Source organism: Centropristis striata, chromosome 1, assembly GCF_030273125.1.
Source record: "Centropristis striata isolate RG_2023a ecotype Rhode Island chromosome 1, C.striata_1.0, whole genome shotgun sequence".
In the NCBI taxonomy this organism is placed as follows: Eukaryota; Metazoa; Chordata; class Actinopteri; order Perciformes; family Serranidae; genus Centropristis; species Centropristis striata.
The window spans coordinates 12,818,344-12,834,689 of NC_081517.1; the positions used below are offsets into that span (position 1 = coordinate 12,818,344).

The 16,346-nt window shown below is 38.8% G+C and overlaps 1 protein-coding gene across 2 annotated transcripts; it reads right to left on the minus strand.

Moving 5' to 3' along the window:
* Positions 1-1,028: 1,028 nt before the first annotated feature.
* LOC131970149 (SERTA domain-containing protein 2-like) lies at positions 1,029-15,974 on the minus strand. Of its 2 annotated transcripts, none has more exons than XM_059331447.1 (2): positions 15,689-15,974; positions 1,029-4,517 (listed from the first exon to the last, which is right to left on the minus strand). In XM_059331447.1, exon 2 carries the CDS (start codon positions 4,511-4,513, stop codon positions 3,518-3,520), a length of 996 nt encoding a protein of 331 aa, XP_059187430.1. In that variant the 5' UTR covers positions 4,514-4,517; positions 15,689-15,974; the 3' UTR covers positions 1,029-3,517. The 2 variants fall into 2 exon arrangements, with proteins under 2 accessions (XP_059187430.1, XP_059187439.1); XM_059331456.1 differs by lacking the exon at positions 15,689-15,974 and adding an exon at positions 9,575-9,713.
* Positions 15,975-16,346: the final 372 nt, after the last annotated feature.

Sequence of the window (16,346 nt, forward strand, 5' to 3'; positions counted from 1 at the left end):
GTAAAACGAGACGCTACAAACCTCCAAATAATAACAATAATAATAATAATAATAATAATAATAACAACAACAACGACATTTGGTTTGATAAGAAAAGTGTTCGTCGGTCATCCGTTTATTCTCTGAAAGGAAACAAACAAACAAATGTCTGGATAAACAGTCTGGAGCCAGTTTTTAAAAAATAACAGTGATTGATTATTTCAATATTAGTTTTAACTTTTTGTTTGTTTTTGCAGTAAATATGTTAAACTGTTGAACTAAGGGGCAAAGATAATAATTAAAATAAACAAACCATAAACTGTCGGCAGAGAGCAAAAAAAAAACAATAAAAAACAATACAAAAAATCCAACAACCCCAAACCTAAATAACAGAACAAATAAAACAAAAAATTGAATTAAAAAAAAAGAATTCAGAACAAATAAAATAATTGAGATGATCAAGTTGGATTTTGAAACATCAGACAGCTCCAAATAGAAATAATATATATATTTATTTTATACTCTAAATGAAGACGTCAATGTGTCCCTCTCATGTATTAATTATTAATTTCACAGCAGAGATTTCAGTCTACTGCAGCTGAAATTAAAAAATAAAAATTAAATTAAATTAATTGTAAATAGTGGGAAAAACAGATTCAGGAAGATCCTAGAAAAAAAGAAAACTGTGTAAAAAAAAAGTAATCTGTAATTGGGGCTCAGTTGTTGCTGTTGCATCATCTGTCCAGCAGGGGGAGACAGTTCACACATTTATTTAAAAAAAAACCTGACCCAGTGTTTATCCATATGACACACACACACACACACACACACACACACACACACACACACACACACACACACACACACACACACACACACACACACACACACACACACACACACACACACACACACACACACACGGCGTAGGGTGACTTGAGGGCGTTTGCATTGCTGAAATACTAAAATATATTACACAGTATTAGAAAAAGAAAAATTCCACTCATTTATTAAATGATATTTCATAGAAGAGATTTCCACCAAAAATGACCTCTAAGTTCATCTTTAGCCCCCAAAATATTTTCTGAAACTCAACAAAGAAGTGCGTTTTTTGGTGTTTTTTTTTCCTTAAAAATAATTCATTTTCATGTTCTGTACAAAGAAAATATTAGTGTCCAGAGTTACAATAAATATACAGACAGATAATAAATAATTCATAGAGCTGTGGGTTATTTCTGCTGAAGGAAATCTGAACCTTTTAATCATCAGATTCTAAACAAACATCGTTTCCTTAAACTGAGTAAGCTAAAAACTAAAGTTTGACATTTTATCAAGGTTTTAATTCTTCGTGCTGTGATATGGAGGACAGAAGCTGCAAAACAAAAATGACATGAATAAATAAATAACCTGATAAACAAATATTAAATCTACCAAAATTAAAAATAAATAAGGATCAATCAACTGACAAAATGTGCCATAAATAGATTTTTTAGTCTGATTTAGTTTCTTTATTTGCCTTTTATTTAATTATACTTGTTTAATTAATTAATTTATTCATATGCATATTCATTTATGAAATAATTTATACTCATTTATTTCTTCATGCTTGCATATACATTTTTATTTTATATTACTTTTGCATACTAATTATTTCTTTTAGTAATTTCTCTATAATGTTTTAAATGCATTTATTTCTGCATATGCATGTTAGTTGATCAGGTAATTTATTTATGTTCATTTATTTCTAAATGCATGCACAATAATTATTCAGTTACTCATTTTAAAAATTAATTTATTTTGCACATGCATATTAATTTATTTGTAAAATCATTCATTTACTTATTTTTTATTTTGGCAGCTTCCATCCTCCATATTTACTCAAATTAAAAGTTGTTTTTTAACCATCATCAGCTAAATTATATCTTGTGACATTTTGTATTTCTTTCTTATCAGATCCACTGAAATAAACAAAACAAACAAAATAAACAAGTGTTAAATAAAAGCTCAACATTCACAAGTTGTGTTGCTTTCACATTCTCTGTGAACTAAATAAAAACGACATGATGTATTAAAAGTATCACATGATGAGTTTTCAGGTAATTAAACTGCATGTTGGAATAAAACTTCCGTCAGACGTGACCGCGTTTAAATATCGAGGTTCTGGAGAGAAAAAGGCACTGGATTGTTTCTGTTTTTCATAAATGCTGCTGAGAGTTCACATCATCTCATTTGTAGAAAAAAACATGCACCGACGAGTAAAAAAGTCTCTTCTTACAATTTCTCGGACAGCGGAAGAAAATCAGGCGTTCACACTGGAGTCACTGAGGCTGAGACACACTGAACTTCTGTTTTCACCTTCAGAAGAACATTTCTCTCAGCAATAAGATTAAAGCTGCTGCTTATTTCTAATACACACCCTAAACGTCTCACATTAAAGGCCTGGCAGTGGTGGAACAACCAGGTGAAATACAGTTAGTGATGTCCACATGAAGCTTCATTAACCATTTCAGTTGGTACAAGTTTATTTTCTTCCCTCTGAAAGCACACCTTCATTCCTTGAGTTTCTATAAATTAAGTGTGCCCTCTAGTGGGCGTCAACAAATACAACCCTGAAGCTTAATGTGGACATAACTAGTTCAAAGTAAAAATCCTGCATTTTAAATCTTACTTACTAAAGTATCAGCAGCAAAATATCGTTTTAAATAATAGTTTAATATAATAGTTTAATATAATAGTTTAATATAATAGAGTTTAAGAATAATATATTTTGTATTACTGGATTCTAATAATTGATGAATCAGCTGTTTGTTCCTCTGAACTGAACTCTGTTGTTTTGTCTGATGGTTCTTTTGGTTTCTGCTGCTGTGAACACTCAAACCAACTCTGGTGGACCAAAGAAGAACTCTGCTCCTCTAAAATATGGGGGTCTGGGTTCTCAGAGTCGGTGTTCTGCAGGTGAGAACACAGTCCCAACCAAAGGAAGGGTGCCGACCAAAACAGAAAAAAGTTCTACATTTACAAGAAAAAAATCACAAATTTACAAAGAAAAAAATCATAGTCACAAGAAAAAATTCTCTCATATTTACGTGATAAAAATCTCTCATATTTATGGAAAAAAATCACAAACTTTTTTTTCCCGTACATTTACGAGAAAAAAATTATAAATTTGTTACATTTTATCTCTAAATTTGTGAGTTTTTGTGCTTGTAAATGTTAGAGGTTATTTTCCTTGTAAATTTGTAATTTTTTCGCGATAAATTTGTGATAAAAAAGTGTCAGCTCCTTCCCTCACAGATTTTGTCCAACAAATGAAGGACATTTGTTTACATAAAGAAACCAAACCAGAGGCGACAGAGAGTCCAACACCCTGCAGAGACCTCAGTGTGTTTATCCTTAATATTGCAGCTGGTGAACGTGTATATATATTCTTCATGAATATTAATGGTAGCAGCAGCTTTAATCCTCCAGAATAAAACCAGTGTGAAGTGCTGTGAATTTAAATCTGTACAAAATTAACAAAAAGTTATAAAAACTTTCCTCAGCTGCCCACCAGCACCTCCATGATGTGGTCCAGCTCCGCCAGGTCCATTTTAAACGGCTGGTTCTGGGCGCCGCCGCCACCGCCCGCCGCTCCGTACCCGGACATGGACCGTACAAGGTCGTCCGCCATCACAACGGGAGCGATCTTCGACGGTGGCGCTCCCGTTGGAGGCGGGCAGGGGCCGAGGTCGTACATGGACGTGTCAATGTCTGTAAAGAGGACGTCGTCCAGAGCAAAGTCAGTGAGGAAGGAACCCGGAGAGGACGGAGAGGCCGGGAGAGGAGGAGGAGGAGGAGGAGGAGGAGGAGGAGGAGGTTTCTCCAGCCTGCTCTCCGCCTCCTGAAGGCTCCGCCCCTCCTCCTTCATGACCACATCAAACAGAACCCGAGCAGGAGGCGGCAGCGGCGAGGAGGAAGATGAAGAGGAGGGACAGAGCTCCTCGATCTCCTCCAGGGCTGACGAGAAGCTGTCTTTGGGTGGTGGTGAGGGTGGTGGCGGCGGCGGCCTCGGGGAGTGGTGCAGGTGGTGCTGTGGCGAGGAGGACGGCGGCAGTGTGAAGAACATGGGCAGGTCCTCCTCCAGCAGCGAGGCGGGAGTCAGGCAGGAGTCCAGCGGCGCCATGCCTGACAGTGGCGACGACAAGATGCTGAAGGACGAGGGCGGTGGCGGCGGCTGGCGGAAGCTGTCGTCCTCACAGGCGGCGGCGGCTGCAGAGGGCGCTGCGGCAGAGAAGAAGAGAGCACCAACGCCTCCTTCTTGCCTGAAGTCGTCATGGATGCGGCGGATGATGTTGTTGATGAGGACGCGGCGCTGCAGGCCGAGGTCGGCGCCCAGCCTCGGACCGTACAGCTTCATGAGCGACATGTTGAGCACCGTCTGACGCTGCAGTGTGTAGGATGCCTGAGACATGCCGCCGGCCGCCGCAGGACGCCGATCCGCCTCCAACACGTCCTCATCCTCGTCCAGTTTCCGCTTCACCCCGTTACCCAACATAAATCTGTGGAGACACAAACAGGTCAGAGACGAGAAACCTGAAGAAGATGAAGAGCAGGAGCATTACAGATGAGAAACATTACATTATTAAATTAAAAACATTTGATACATTTAAGAGCAGCTACAAAGTGATCTTGAAGTTGGCCTTTAAAAAAATTGTGGTTTTGTGCTTGCAAATGTTTGAGTTTTTGTCTCGTAACTTTATAACTTTTTTTTTATTTGTAACTTTTTTCTTGTAAATTTGTGTTTTTCTCTGTAAATTTATGAGCAAAAAGTTATAAATTTGTTACAGTTTATCTCTAACTTTGTGGGATTTTGTGCTTGTAAATATGAACTTTTTTCTTGTAAATTTGTGAGGTTTTTTTTCTGTAAATTTGTGAGAAAATAGTTAAAAATTTACAAGAAAAAGAGGACATTTGTTTATATAAAGCTCAGAGTATAAAATTACCTTAAAATCTTCTATAAATGAACTTGCTGTCCTGTGAGAACAACATGTTATTAAAAAGTCTGTTTTCAACTGATCCGAGAAGGTTTTTACAGAGTTTGTTTCGCTGAAGGAGGAGGAGAATCTTTACTGGACGGCAAGGGGAAGAAAAAGTGGAAATACATAGAAATACTCTAAGAAGTACAGTAAAAGCACCTTGGATTTGTACCTGAGGACAGAATCTGAGGGACATGTTGGCGTGAAGTGAAACATGAAGATTGTAATTCTGCGAGAGCTGCGAGTCACATGACTGATGTGAGGGACGAGTCGCAGGTTTCCTGAAAGCTCATCAGCTTCCTAACATGCTGTGATGAGAAGTCTGTTGTGTGTGTGTGTGTGTGTGTCTGTACAGTCAGCTGACCGGCTCCCATGTGAGCTGCAGTCAGCTGACTGGGTGGGAGTCAGTCGGACACCTTCTGACTCCCTGAACCACAAAACACAGGAAACAGGCGACATCCGTCCTGACGACAAACACCGAAACACACACACACACACACACACACACACACACACACACACACACACACACACACACACACACACACACACACACACACACACACACACACACACACACACACACACACACACACACACACACACACACACACACACACACACACACACACACACACACACACACACACACACACACACCATCCCCTCTTTGCTTTCTGTTTGTCCCAAAACATGTTATGTTTAATGTTGCGAAATTAGAACTACTTCATTTTAATGTCTCAGAAAAAATGAGTGTAATATCAACCCTCTCTGGGTCCTTGTGTTTCAATGCAATATCTATGACAGAACTCAGAAAATACACTTGAATTTTACTGATAAATAATTTTTTTTTAAATTGGAATAAAACATAATTTATATATTAACACTTTTCCAAGTACCCACAAGTGTCCTGAATGTTGTAAAAATAAAGACAAAGACAAAAAATTAACAAAAAGTCACAAAATAACCAAAAAAGGACATAAAATAACAAAAAATCTAACATATCTTAAAAAAGACCCAAAAATGACCCAAAAAAGTATGTTATATGACAAAAATATGAAAACCAGTTTTCTCCACATATTGTACATGTTGAAGTATTGCCATGTTTCCAGCCTCTCCTGTCCTCTCCTCTCTGCTCTGTGTAAACAGCCTCTCCTGTCCTGTCCTCTCCTCTCCTCTCTGCTCTGTGTAAACAGATTTTCAGTGAATATTTGCCATGTGTCACATGTCTTCAGTGTCTCTGAGGAGCAGAATTTAATGTTTTTAACAGGATCTGGTTAGTGCAAACGCTTTACTTTAAATGACACATGTAGAATAAAGAGATTCTGACACAAATATCAACATTATAACACACATTTTGGTCACTTTATATAACAGAAAATTTGGTAAACGAAACTGTTCAAGGACTGTCGGAAAGTTTAAATTCTGACAATTATGCCTGTTTTTACAGTTTCTTTCTATGATAAAGTTTTTATGTTTTACCGCTCTGAGCTGTGCTGCCCTCTAGTGAATATATGATGTTATTATGAATATTACTGCAAATTAAGTGTGAAAGGGACGTGTGTGTATTCCATAAATAATGTGTGTTTTGATGGTGTGTCTGTGTGCTGATGGAGCAGCTGTGTGGTTGGAGGTCTGTGGCGGCGGGGATTTGAACCTGTGACCTTTCGATTACTCGGTCAACAGGAGGCTGAAACTGCTGACAGAGACTGTGTGTGTGTGTGTGTGTGTGTGTTGTCCTTTATTCACACACTCTTTCTTATGTATGATTATTCATCAGCCCACCCTACTTTAAACCCCTGTGGGCCCCTCAGAGGGGCCATCTGCTGCAGCACCCAGAGGACGAGGTGAGGAGGTGACGGGGCGAGAGACATGAGAGCAGACAGAGAGAGAGAGAGAGAGAGAGAGAGAGAGAGAGAGAGAGAGAGAGAGAGAGAGAGAGAGAGAGAGAGAGAGATAGAGATAGAGAGATAGAGAGAGAGATAGAGAGAGAGACAGAGAGAGAGAGACAGAGAGAGAGAGAGAGAGAGAGAGAGAGAGAGAGAGAGAGACATGCATCCTCCCCCCATCTGTCTGACTGCCTCCTAATTGATTCTGCTGAGACCAATGGTCACGCGACAAATATTCACTGAAGATCTGTTTACACAGAGCAGAGAGGACAGGAGAGGCTGTTTACACAGAGCCAAGAGGAGAGGACAGGACAGGAGAGGCTGTTTACACAGAGCCGAGAGGACAGGAGAGGCTGTTTACTCAGAGCAGAGAGGAGAGGACAGGAGAGGGTGTTTACATAGAGCCGAGAGAGGAGGACAGGAGAGGCTAGAAACATGACAATACTTCAATATGTACAATATGTGGAGAAAAAATGTTATGGTCATTTCATTTTTTTAATATTTTAGATCTTTTGTGGTTATTTTTTTACTTTTTGGTAATTTTGTGTCTTTTCTTGGTAATTTTGTCTTCTTTTTTTTTTTTACAACATTCAGGATACTTGTGGGCAGTTGGAAAAGTGTTTATGTAAAATCTGTTTACACAGAGCAGAGAGGAGAGGACTGGAGAGGCTGGAAACATGACAATACTTCAATATGTATGTATAAATTCTTCAGAGCACCTTTGCCTGGTGCAAAATCCACATAGAAAACGTTCATTCCAGCTCAAAAAGTATCATACTAAATATCAAGTGCCATATAAATAATCTGTACATTTTTCCCTCATTATGGTAGAAATGTGGAGTAAATCACCTGCTGAACTGACTTCAGCAGAGCACCACTGCAGAATGATGATCGGGGGAACACGGGAATGGATATTTGGCATTATTTTTGGTTTAAAAAATTATTATTTTGGTGTGGGAGTGAGGTTGCACAGTGACGGGGTCTCTGCATAAGTGATGTTTAGCAGGGATTATTTTTAGGGCCGGGACTTTAATGCGTTCATTAAGATTAATTAATTACACAAAAATTAACGTGTTAAAAAAATTCTAATTTTAATCGGAACGTTTCTCACTGGATGAGTTTCAGGCGGACCGATTATACTGGAGCACCAACTAGCGTTCATGAGTTCAGACAACAACAAACCACAGTGAACATGAACGAAGAAGCTGATGAGAGCGCTTTGGTTGGCCCTGTGGATGGGAAATTTTGTTTCAAAAAAACAACGGACGGAAGCGTTGATAAGAGCATGGTTGTGTTGCTATGCAACAAGGAATTCACATATCACCGCAGCACATCGAGCCTCAAGTATCACATACTGCATCACATCACATCACATCACATATTGCAGCTAGCGTACACTTAATGGCAAAAATTGCACTGGTCTGTTGGACTTGAGCAAAAATAAACAATATTTTTGTTGCTTAAGTTTATGTATTCAGTCATTATTCAATGGTATACTAAAAATCCATGTGAAAAAAATTACTTCTCACTGTTCTCAGGTCAAATATTTATATGCGATTAAAATGTGAATAATTTCGATTAATTAATTACAAAGCCTCTAATTAATTAAATTAATTTTTTTAATCGAGTCCCGGCCCTAATTATTTTATGAAAATCCTGCATATCATACCTTTAACTTCTGCATGAACTGCTTATGAATCCTTACAAATCATAACTGTATCTTGTGACTGACTCTGGATCAGCTGGCTGAGGTTCAAATATGCCCCCTCCCCCTCCTCCCTCTATGCCAGCTGTCTCTCTGATGAAGTATAAATCCAGGAATAGTTTCAGAAATGCTGCATTTTGTGTTTGTCACAGAGCTCTGACTCCGTAGGTGTGTGTGTGTGTGTGTGTGTCACATACCTTTCCACTGAGTGAACTGTGGGAGCTGGTGTTGTGTTACAGCAGCTCAGACTGAAGCCTCAGTGTAAAGCCATGTGATCACATGATATCATGACCTCATGAGCAGGTGACCTCTGCTACCTGGATCTGTCTTTTACTAAACTTCAAGATTCATTTTTCATCTTATATCTGCAGCACGGCCTGTTTTATCAAGTTCGTTCCTTACAAATGATGAACGATAAATATGCAGCACTATTCTGCATCGTTCAGCATGAGACAAAATTGCTTTTTAAGTCTTTATAAAAAACTCTTAAAAACAATATTACGGATGTTTTTCACTCCAAGGTGAAGACTTGTGTTTGTATGTTTTGTTTTATCCAACAAACAAAGATAATCATTTTATGATTAGACAGGATCAAGAAAATCAGCAAATCTTCACATATTTTTGCTTAAAAAATATCGATTAATCAATGAATTGCGTGTGTTTGAGGATGTCTGATTGCAACGATAACATTTAAAGTTGCTTCATTAAATTTTGCATTAAATTCTAAATCTGTCCGGATAAGCCCGACAGCAAATCAAACCACCACGCCTGAAAGTCGTCAAACAACAAACCTGCGGAGTGAGAAAAATCATTTACACTGACTGGTATTAAAATTAATCACAGACCAAAACCTCCCGTCCAACAAAGCAGCAAGTTATGTGACTTGTCTGGACTTGTTTGTTAGTCAGCTGTTTGAGCGTAAACGAAACAAGCACTGAAACACTGCTGAGTCAGCTTTATCTGTGCAGGTAGAGAGGGAATCAGACCTGTGACCCTGCAGTGACGTGACGGTGTGTGTGCTGCAGCCGGAGGTCAGCCTGCTGCTGTCACACTGCACCGAGCTGCAGCTGCCTCCTGCACAGGAATGTTGTTGCTCAGCAGGCTTCAGTGTTTAGTCATCCTGACGACAGCCAGCAGCATGCCGCCGACCAGCCGGACGCCATCTTTCTCTCTTCTCTCCTGCAGGGCAGAGGAGCTGCTGCAGAGCTGCACAGAGCTGTTATTCAAAGCTATCATCGGCTGCTTTGGTGTCTGGAGATTTAAGATCAAATCCAGATTACAGACAAAAGCTGCTATCGTGGTTTTTCCTGAATAAACTCTGATATGGCATCATGTGATCTCTATCTGCTCCCTGTGCAGGTGGGATCAGACAGAGGGCTTCCTGCAGCCGGACCTGCAGTCGTGTTTACTATCAAAGTTTTGTGTTGCTTAACGCATCACGTCTCCGCTCTGTTCCTCACTTTTAAAATATTAGGGTTGCAAAATTTCAGGAATATTCAAGACGGAAACTTTACTTGAGAGTTAACCCTCTGAACCCTAATGAGCCGCTACAGGGAGTTTTCTGCTCTTTTTACATTCTCCTCTCTGTGTCCTTGTATTTCACTGCAACATATAAAATCTCTATAAATCAATAAGTCCTGCTGCTCTGTGGAATCAGCACAATCACAACAACTCAAACATGTCTTTGTGCAGAACAACACAGTTAGAATGACAGAAATCTGAAAAAAGGAAAAATGCCAAGTGCCCACAAGTGCCACAAATGTTTGGGAAAAGCAGTTTTCTCCACATATTGTCCACATTGAAGTATTGTCATGTTTCCAGCCTCTCCTGACCTCTCCTCTCTGCTCTGTGTAAACAGCCTCTCCTGTCCTCTCCACTCTGCTCTGTGTAAACAGATTTTCAGTGAATATTTGCCACGTGACCGTTGGTCTCAGCAGAATCAATCATGTCTTCACAGTGTCTCTCAGGAGCAGAATTTAATGTTTTTAACAGGATCTGGTTAGTGTAAACGCTTTTTTTTAAACGACCCATTTGAATAAAGAGGTCACTTTTTAAAAAAGAAACTTTTTTTAAACACAGTGTTTCCCATGCACCGCCACAGATTGGAGACCGACCGCCACAAAATGATTACCGGTATGTTTTTTTTTCCCTATCTAAGAGATTAAAAAAAAAGTGGTTGGACAGAAAAGCAGCGCTGCTTTGGGGTCTATAACGTTAGCCTACGCACAGAAAACACCACATTCACACCAATAAATAAAAGTTTTACAATGAACCGGGCGGATCTCTGAGCTGTCAAGACTCTCCGGTAATGTTAAGGAATATTGAATGGCTGCCGCAAATGCCGTTAACGGGACGATAGCAGTCAAAACGGCTGCTTCAAGGTAGCTACATCGAGGGTAGGTTCGCTTCCTGTTTTCAAAGTAAAAGCACAAATTCTATCGTTGGGGTGAGGAATGAAACCAGGCAGGGTTCTGGTAAAAATGTTTTTAGTTGTCTTCTCTTAAAGAACTTACTTTTAAAGAACTGACTGAATAATTCCAAATGCTGTAGCTTTCTAGTGGTCTCAGCAGGTGACTCTGAAGAACAATAGATACAGGTTTTTTCATATGGCAGCTTCAGAAAGTGTTGAACGCCACCCGCTGCATCCACCCAATGACCGACTCCACGACACCCCACCGGTGTCAGTGGAGCACCACACATTGCTACCTGGTCTATGGGAAACACTGAAACATATGATTCATTCAGGGGCCGTCAAAATGTTCAAATTCTGACGATAATGCCTGTTTTTACAGTTTCTTTCTATGTTAAACGGTGGATTTTTGGCAACCTTTTAAAGAAAACACACTTTTCCGAAGGTTTTCCCTCTTATATAAGTTTACCATTAGGGCAGAAAAGAGGTTTTACCCTCCAGATGCTTTAGTTTGTGTGTCTGTTTGTCTACATGACTAACAGTGTGTGTGTGTATGTGTGTGTGTGTGTGTGTGTGTGTGTGTGTGTGTGGGTGTTTCTGCCCACGCTGCTCAGTCTGACTTGTAGGAACATGTTGCTGCAGACTGACCTGTTTAAAAAGACGCTTTCATTCACAGCCCTCAGCTGGAGAAAAGACGCATATGTTATCTTTGTTTTAAGACAAAAATCTGTAATCTGCACGTCCTTAAACACTTTTCTCTGATTCTCCTCATATCAACACCAAATTAAAAGCTAAACTTTTTGTGATTGCATGAGCTGATTTGTCACCAAACTTGCAGCATGCACTCTGCTTTAACTTTGCATGGTTTAGGTTAAGTTTCTGTCTAGGAAAATATAAAACAGGTCTGTTCCTTATTGCTGCCGATCACTACAGGGAAACGGAGACTCCAGGAAGTGAAGGTGGACTTTACTCACAAAAGAGAAATCCTGTGTGTTTGCTGCTGCTGACGTCTCCTCACACACTGCAGGATATTCCCTGCTGTGTGTGTGTGTGTGTGTGTATGTGTGTGTGCGTGCGTGCGTGCGTGTGTGTGTGTGAGTCATGTACAGTGTGTCCAACTGAAGTCACTTCAGCTTCAAAGATGAAACGCAAACAAAACAATTTCATCTTTTAGCTCCCATTCCAAAGAGAAACTATGATAAGCGTGTCTTAATGTTTCAGTTTCTGTGATGAGTCACTCTTTTGTTCCGCTTTTTTGTTTGTTTTGTCATGAAGCTTTTCAGTCTGATGTTACGGGAAATATAAGTGTCAAAGCTTCTGGGAAACTGTCACGTTTCTTCTGTTTGACGTTGAGCGTGCCATAACTGAGGTGGTTTTTTAAACTTCACCGTTTATCGTAGAAAGAAACTGTAAAAACAGGCCTCATCATTGGATTTTTGTACTTTCCGATGGTCCTTAAAGAGATCATCGGTTCTGAAAGTTCCTGTAATAAAAAGTGACTAAAACTTGTGTTAAGAGAGGAGAGGACAGGAGAGGCTGGAAACATGACAATACGTGTACAATATGTTGAGAAACTGGTTATGGTCATTTTACATATTTTTTTGCCTTTTTTTAAAACACATTTTTAGATCTTTTTGTTGTTATTTTGTGTCTTCTTTTGTCTTTTTGTGTCTCTTTTTGGTCATTTTACACCTCTTCTGTGGTTATTTTGTGACTTTTTTTGGTCATTTTGTCTCTTTTTTTATTTTTTAACAACATTCCTGACTCTTGTGGGCACTTGGAAAATTGTTAATATATGAATTCTGTTTTATTCCAATTAAAAAACAAATATTCATCAGAGAAATTCAACTTTTTTTCAGATTTTTGTCATTCTAACAGTGTTATTCTGCACAAAGACATGTTTGAGTTGTTCTCACTTCTCGCCATGATTGTTGACAATTTCAAATAAAGCATCCAGGTCAGCTCTGTAACAGGATAAACAATGAGTTCAGCTACAGTTCTCAGTCAATAACACCAGAGCTATTCCTACAGACTTTAAGAAAAAACAGAAACTCTGCTGATCACACCTCATTCACTCAGTGCCTGAGGTGTGCTGCTGCAGCCACTGACATAGATCAGTTGTTTAATAAATGCAGAAAGTGATAAAGTGTGTTGATCAGCTGTGTGTTTAACATGTCCTGCTCCGACTGTTACAGAGTAAGTCCAATGTCGAAGTCTTACATAACACACACAGAGTGCTGATTGTACTGCGAGCCGTCTGTCAGTCTGCTGCGACTCCGCCTGCTCCACTTTTAAAAACCGGCCACATTCTTCCCTTTAAACTTCGACGCAACACCAGGAAACACACACAGGCTGACCTTTGACCCCCCCCCAGCTGACGGTCTGTGTCACCTTAGTGTAAACAAAACTCTGGGACACTTCACTGCCCAAATCATGTTTGCATGCACATTACTGCTCCTCTTCCTGTGTGTTTATGTGTTTACATGTTTGTAATCAAAATCAAAGTGTTACAAGCCGATAAACTATTACATGCAATACCTTTTGGTTGGTTTATTAACTGCAGGTCAGACAAGATCATTCAATTAAAAAGATCACTACTTTACTATAGACAACAAACTGCAGTACAATAATAATACCAAATGACACCAGCTAATGCTGAATAAATGTCATTATTCTAATGTTACTGCATGCTTGCACCACACACTACTTAATTTATTGTTTAACAAAGTTTTAAAGGGTCTTTATAGCGGTTATATTGAAATGAAATTAATGTTCCACTAAGGTGTCTAAGTCAACATTATGTTTTGTTGATACTACACAACATATAGGCTTAAAAATAATTAATTATATGGATTATTCTTAATTTATGTACAATATGATGACTATTAAATTAATATTTAGTGCAAAAACTGAACTACAACCCCCTATATGGGAACATTAAAGATAATTTAAAGTTACACTAAAGAGAGGAAAGTCTCTGCTAAACACTGAGACTCAATATAACCAACTACAACAACAGATTATTTAAACTATGCTATAATATACTAACCAAAAACGTTTTGTTATTTTAGATTAAGACACAGCTTTTTTAACAGTGTTGGAATGTAGTAAGTTCTATACTTAACTACAATTTTAAAGTACTTATACTTTTCTGGAGTATTTCCATTTTATGTAACTTTATTCTTCTACTCAACTTACTTTTGAGGAAAAGATTGTACTTTTCATTCCACTATATTTAGCTGACAACTTTAGTTACTTTTCAGGTCAAAATTGATGCTAAAAACGTGAATAATTTTTAAATTATCATGCATATTTATATATTTTTTAATCTGCCTTTTCATTATTAATTACTTTAGAGTTTTAGGTTATTTAATTCTGTTTACTTTTATTTGGTTTTTGACATTTTTTTTTGCTTTAGCGCATATATCAACGTAGTTCAAATTTCCACTGTGGTCCTTGCTCCAGGCAAGCTGCAGCTTTTATTTAAGATATTTTTTAATTTAAATGTGCACTTTGTGGAGCTTTGGTTTAAAAAAGGTTCTCCTGTTGTTTTACAGTATTTTTGTTCACTTAAATAAACAGTTTCAATAAAACTAGTTGTGACATGTCATATTTGGCTTTGACTGAACCATTTGCTCTCACTTTGCGATAAAAATATCGGGATATATATCATATATCGATATTCAGCCTAAATATATTGGGATATGACGTTTGGTCCATATCGCCCAGCCCTAATATATATATATATATAAATATAAATTAAAGCACATAACAGTATATTAAGTTGTTAAAATGAGCCCTACCTTGACAACAGTGAAACGATATAAATCTATCAATAATAATAATAATAATGATGATAATAATAATAATAATATAAATAATATATTTAAAATATATAAAACAATGTGAATGGGTTCACTCTGCATAACCAGTACTTTTACTTTTTATACTTTAAGTACATTTTGATCCCGATACTTTTGTACTTTTACTTCAGTAAGTTTTGAATGCAGGACTTTTACTTGTAGTGGAGTCATTTCACAGTGTGGTATTAGTACTTTTACTTAAGTAAAGGATCTGAATACTTTTCCCACCACTGTTTATTAATCCCTTAGTGAAATTCTAAAACTATCCTTATTTTGTACTTTCACTAATGTAAAAAAAAAAAAAAAATGAATGCAGCACTTGAACTGAGTATTCCTACACTGTGGTGTTTGTATTTTTTCTTTGAATAAAGATCTGAGTAGTTTCTGCTGCTGTGTATAAATCACTGCGGGTGAGCCAGTCAACACAACATAAAGCTGTCAAAGCAGCAGCTGGCTCCCAGACCCTCCGGGACCTCCAGGCCACCGGCTGCTCCCTGCCACCTGCCCGGCCACCAGGCACCCACACCCGGCCACAGCCTCCACACAGAACCGGGGGAAATTACGGTTGTTCATTAACATTTTAACATAAAAAACTCACTCAACCGGTCGCTGTATGGTTAAAGGTGTCATCTAAGATATGATTATTATTTTTAACACTACGTTAAAAACACACCAACGGCTGCTTTTATATCCTCTCCATGAGTTAGAGCCGGAGCCGCTCGGTTTGCTCTGACCGGGCTAACGGACCTACGGCTCCCCGCTGAGGGGACGGAGAAGTTTCAGCGTACGGACGGTGTCGGTCCGGCTGGTGCTAGTCTGTCACTCACCACATGTAGCTAGTCCCGTCCGGGGTCTCCTCTGCTGCATGGGTGTCGTCGGTGAGGCCGGGAGCGGGAGGGCGGACGGTCCGGAGCAACAAGGAGGAGGAGAAGGTGGAGGAGGAACGAGCCGTTAGTCCGTTTATTTGTTCGTTTCTACTCCGCCATCGTTCCTCCACGGCGGCTTCCTCGACCTCAACACTCACCCAGCTCCGCACACAATGGCGAAGCGGAGCAGCAGCAGCGGCGGTGGAGGAGGAGGAGGAGGAGGAGGAGATGTGTCACCGAGGATCGCCCGTCAAGACGGCAAGAATCGCCATCAGTACCACTTCCTGTGACAAATTTCAAAATAAAAGCGAGTTTCGTATATTTCTATAATTTCCTCCACGATATTCGGTTCAATAAGGATTTTTCTAAATTTGTACTGATATCTCGATAATATCATTCATTTATGAATTATATCATACGACTGAGTATTAAGGCCACATTAAGAATTATATATATTAATTACGGGATTAAAGTCGAAAAGATTGAAATAATTACGAGAATAAGGTCGAAAATATTGAATTAATTACAAGAATTAAATATAACACTCACAGTGTGTATTATTCTTGTAATTAATTAAATATTTACGACTTTGTTCTCGTAATCAATTAAATATTTATGA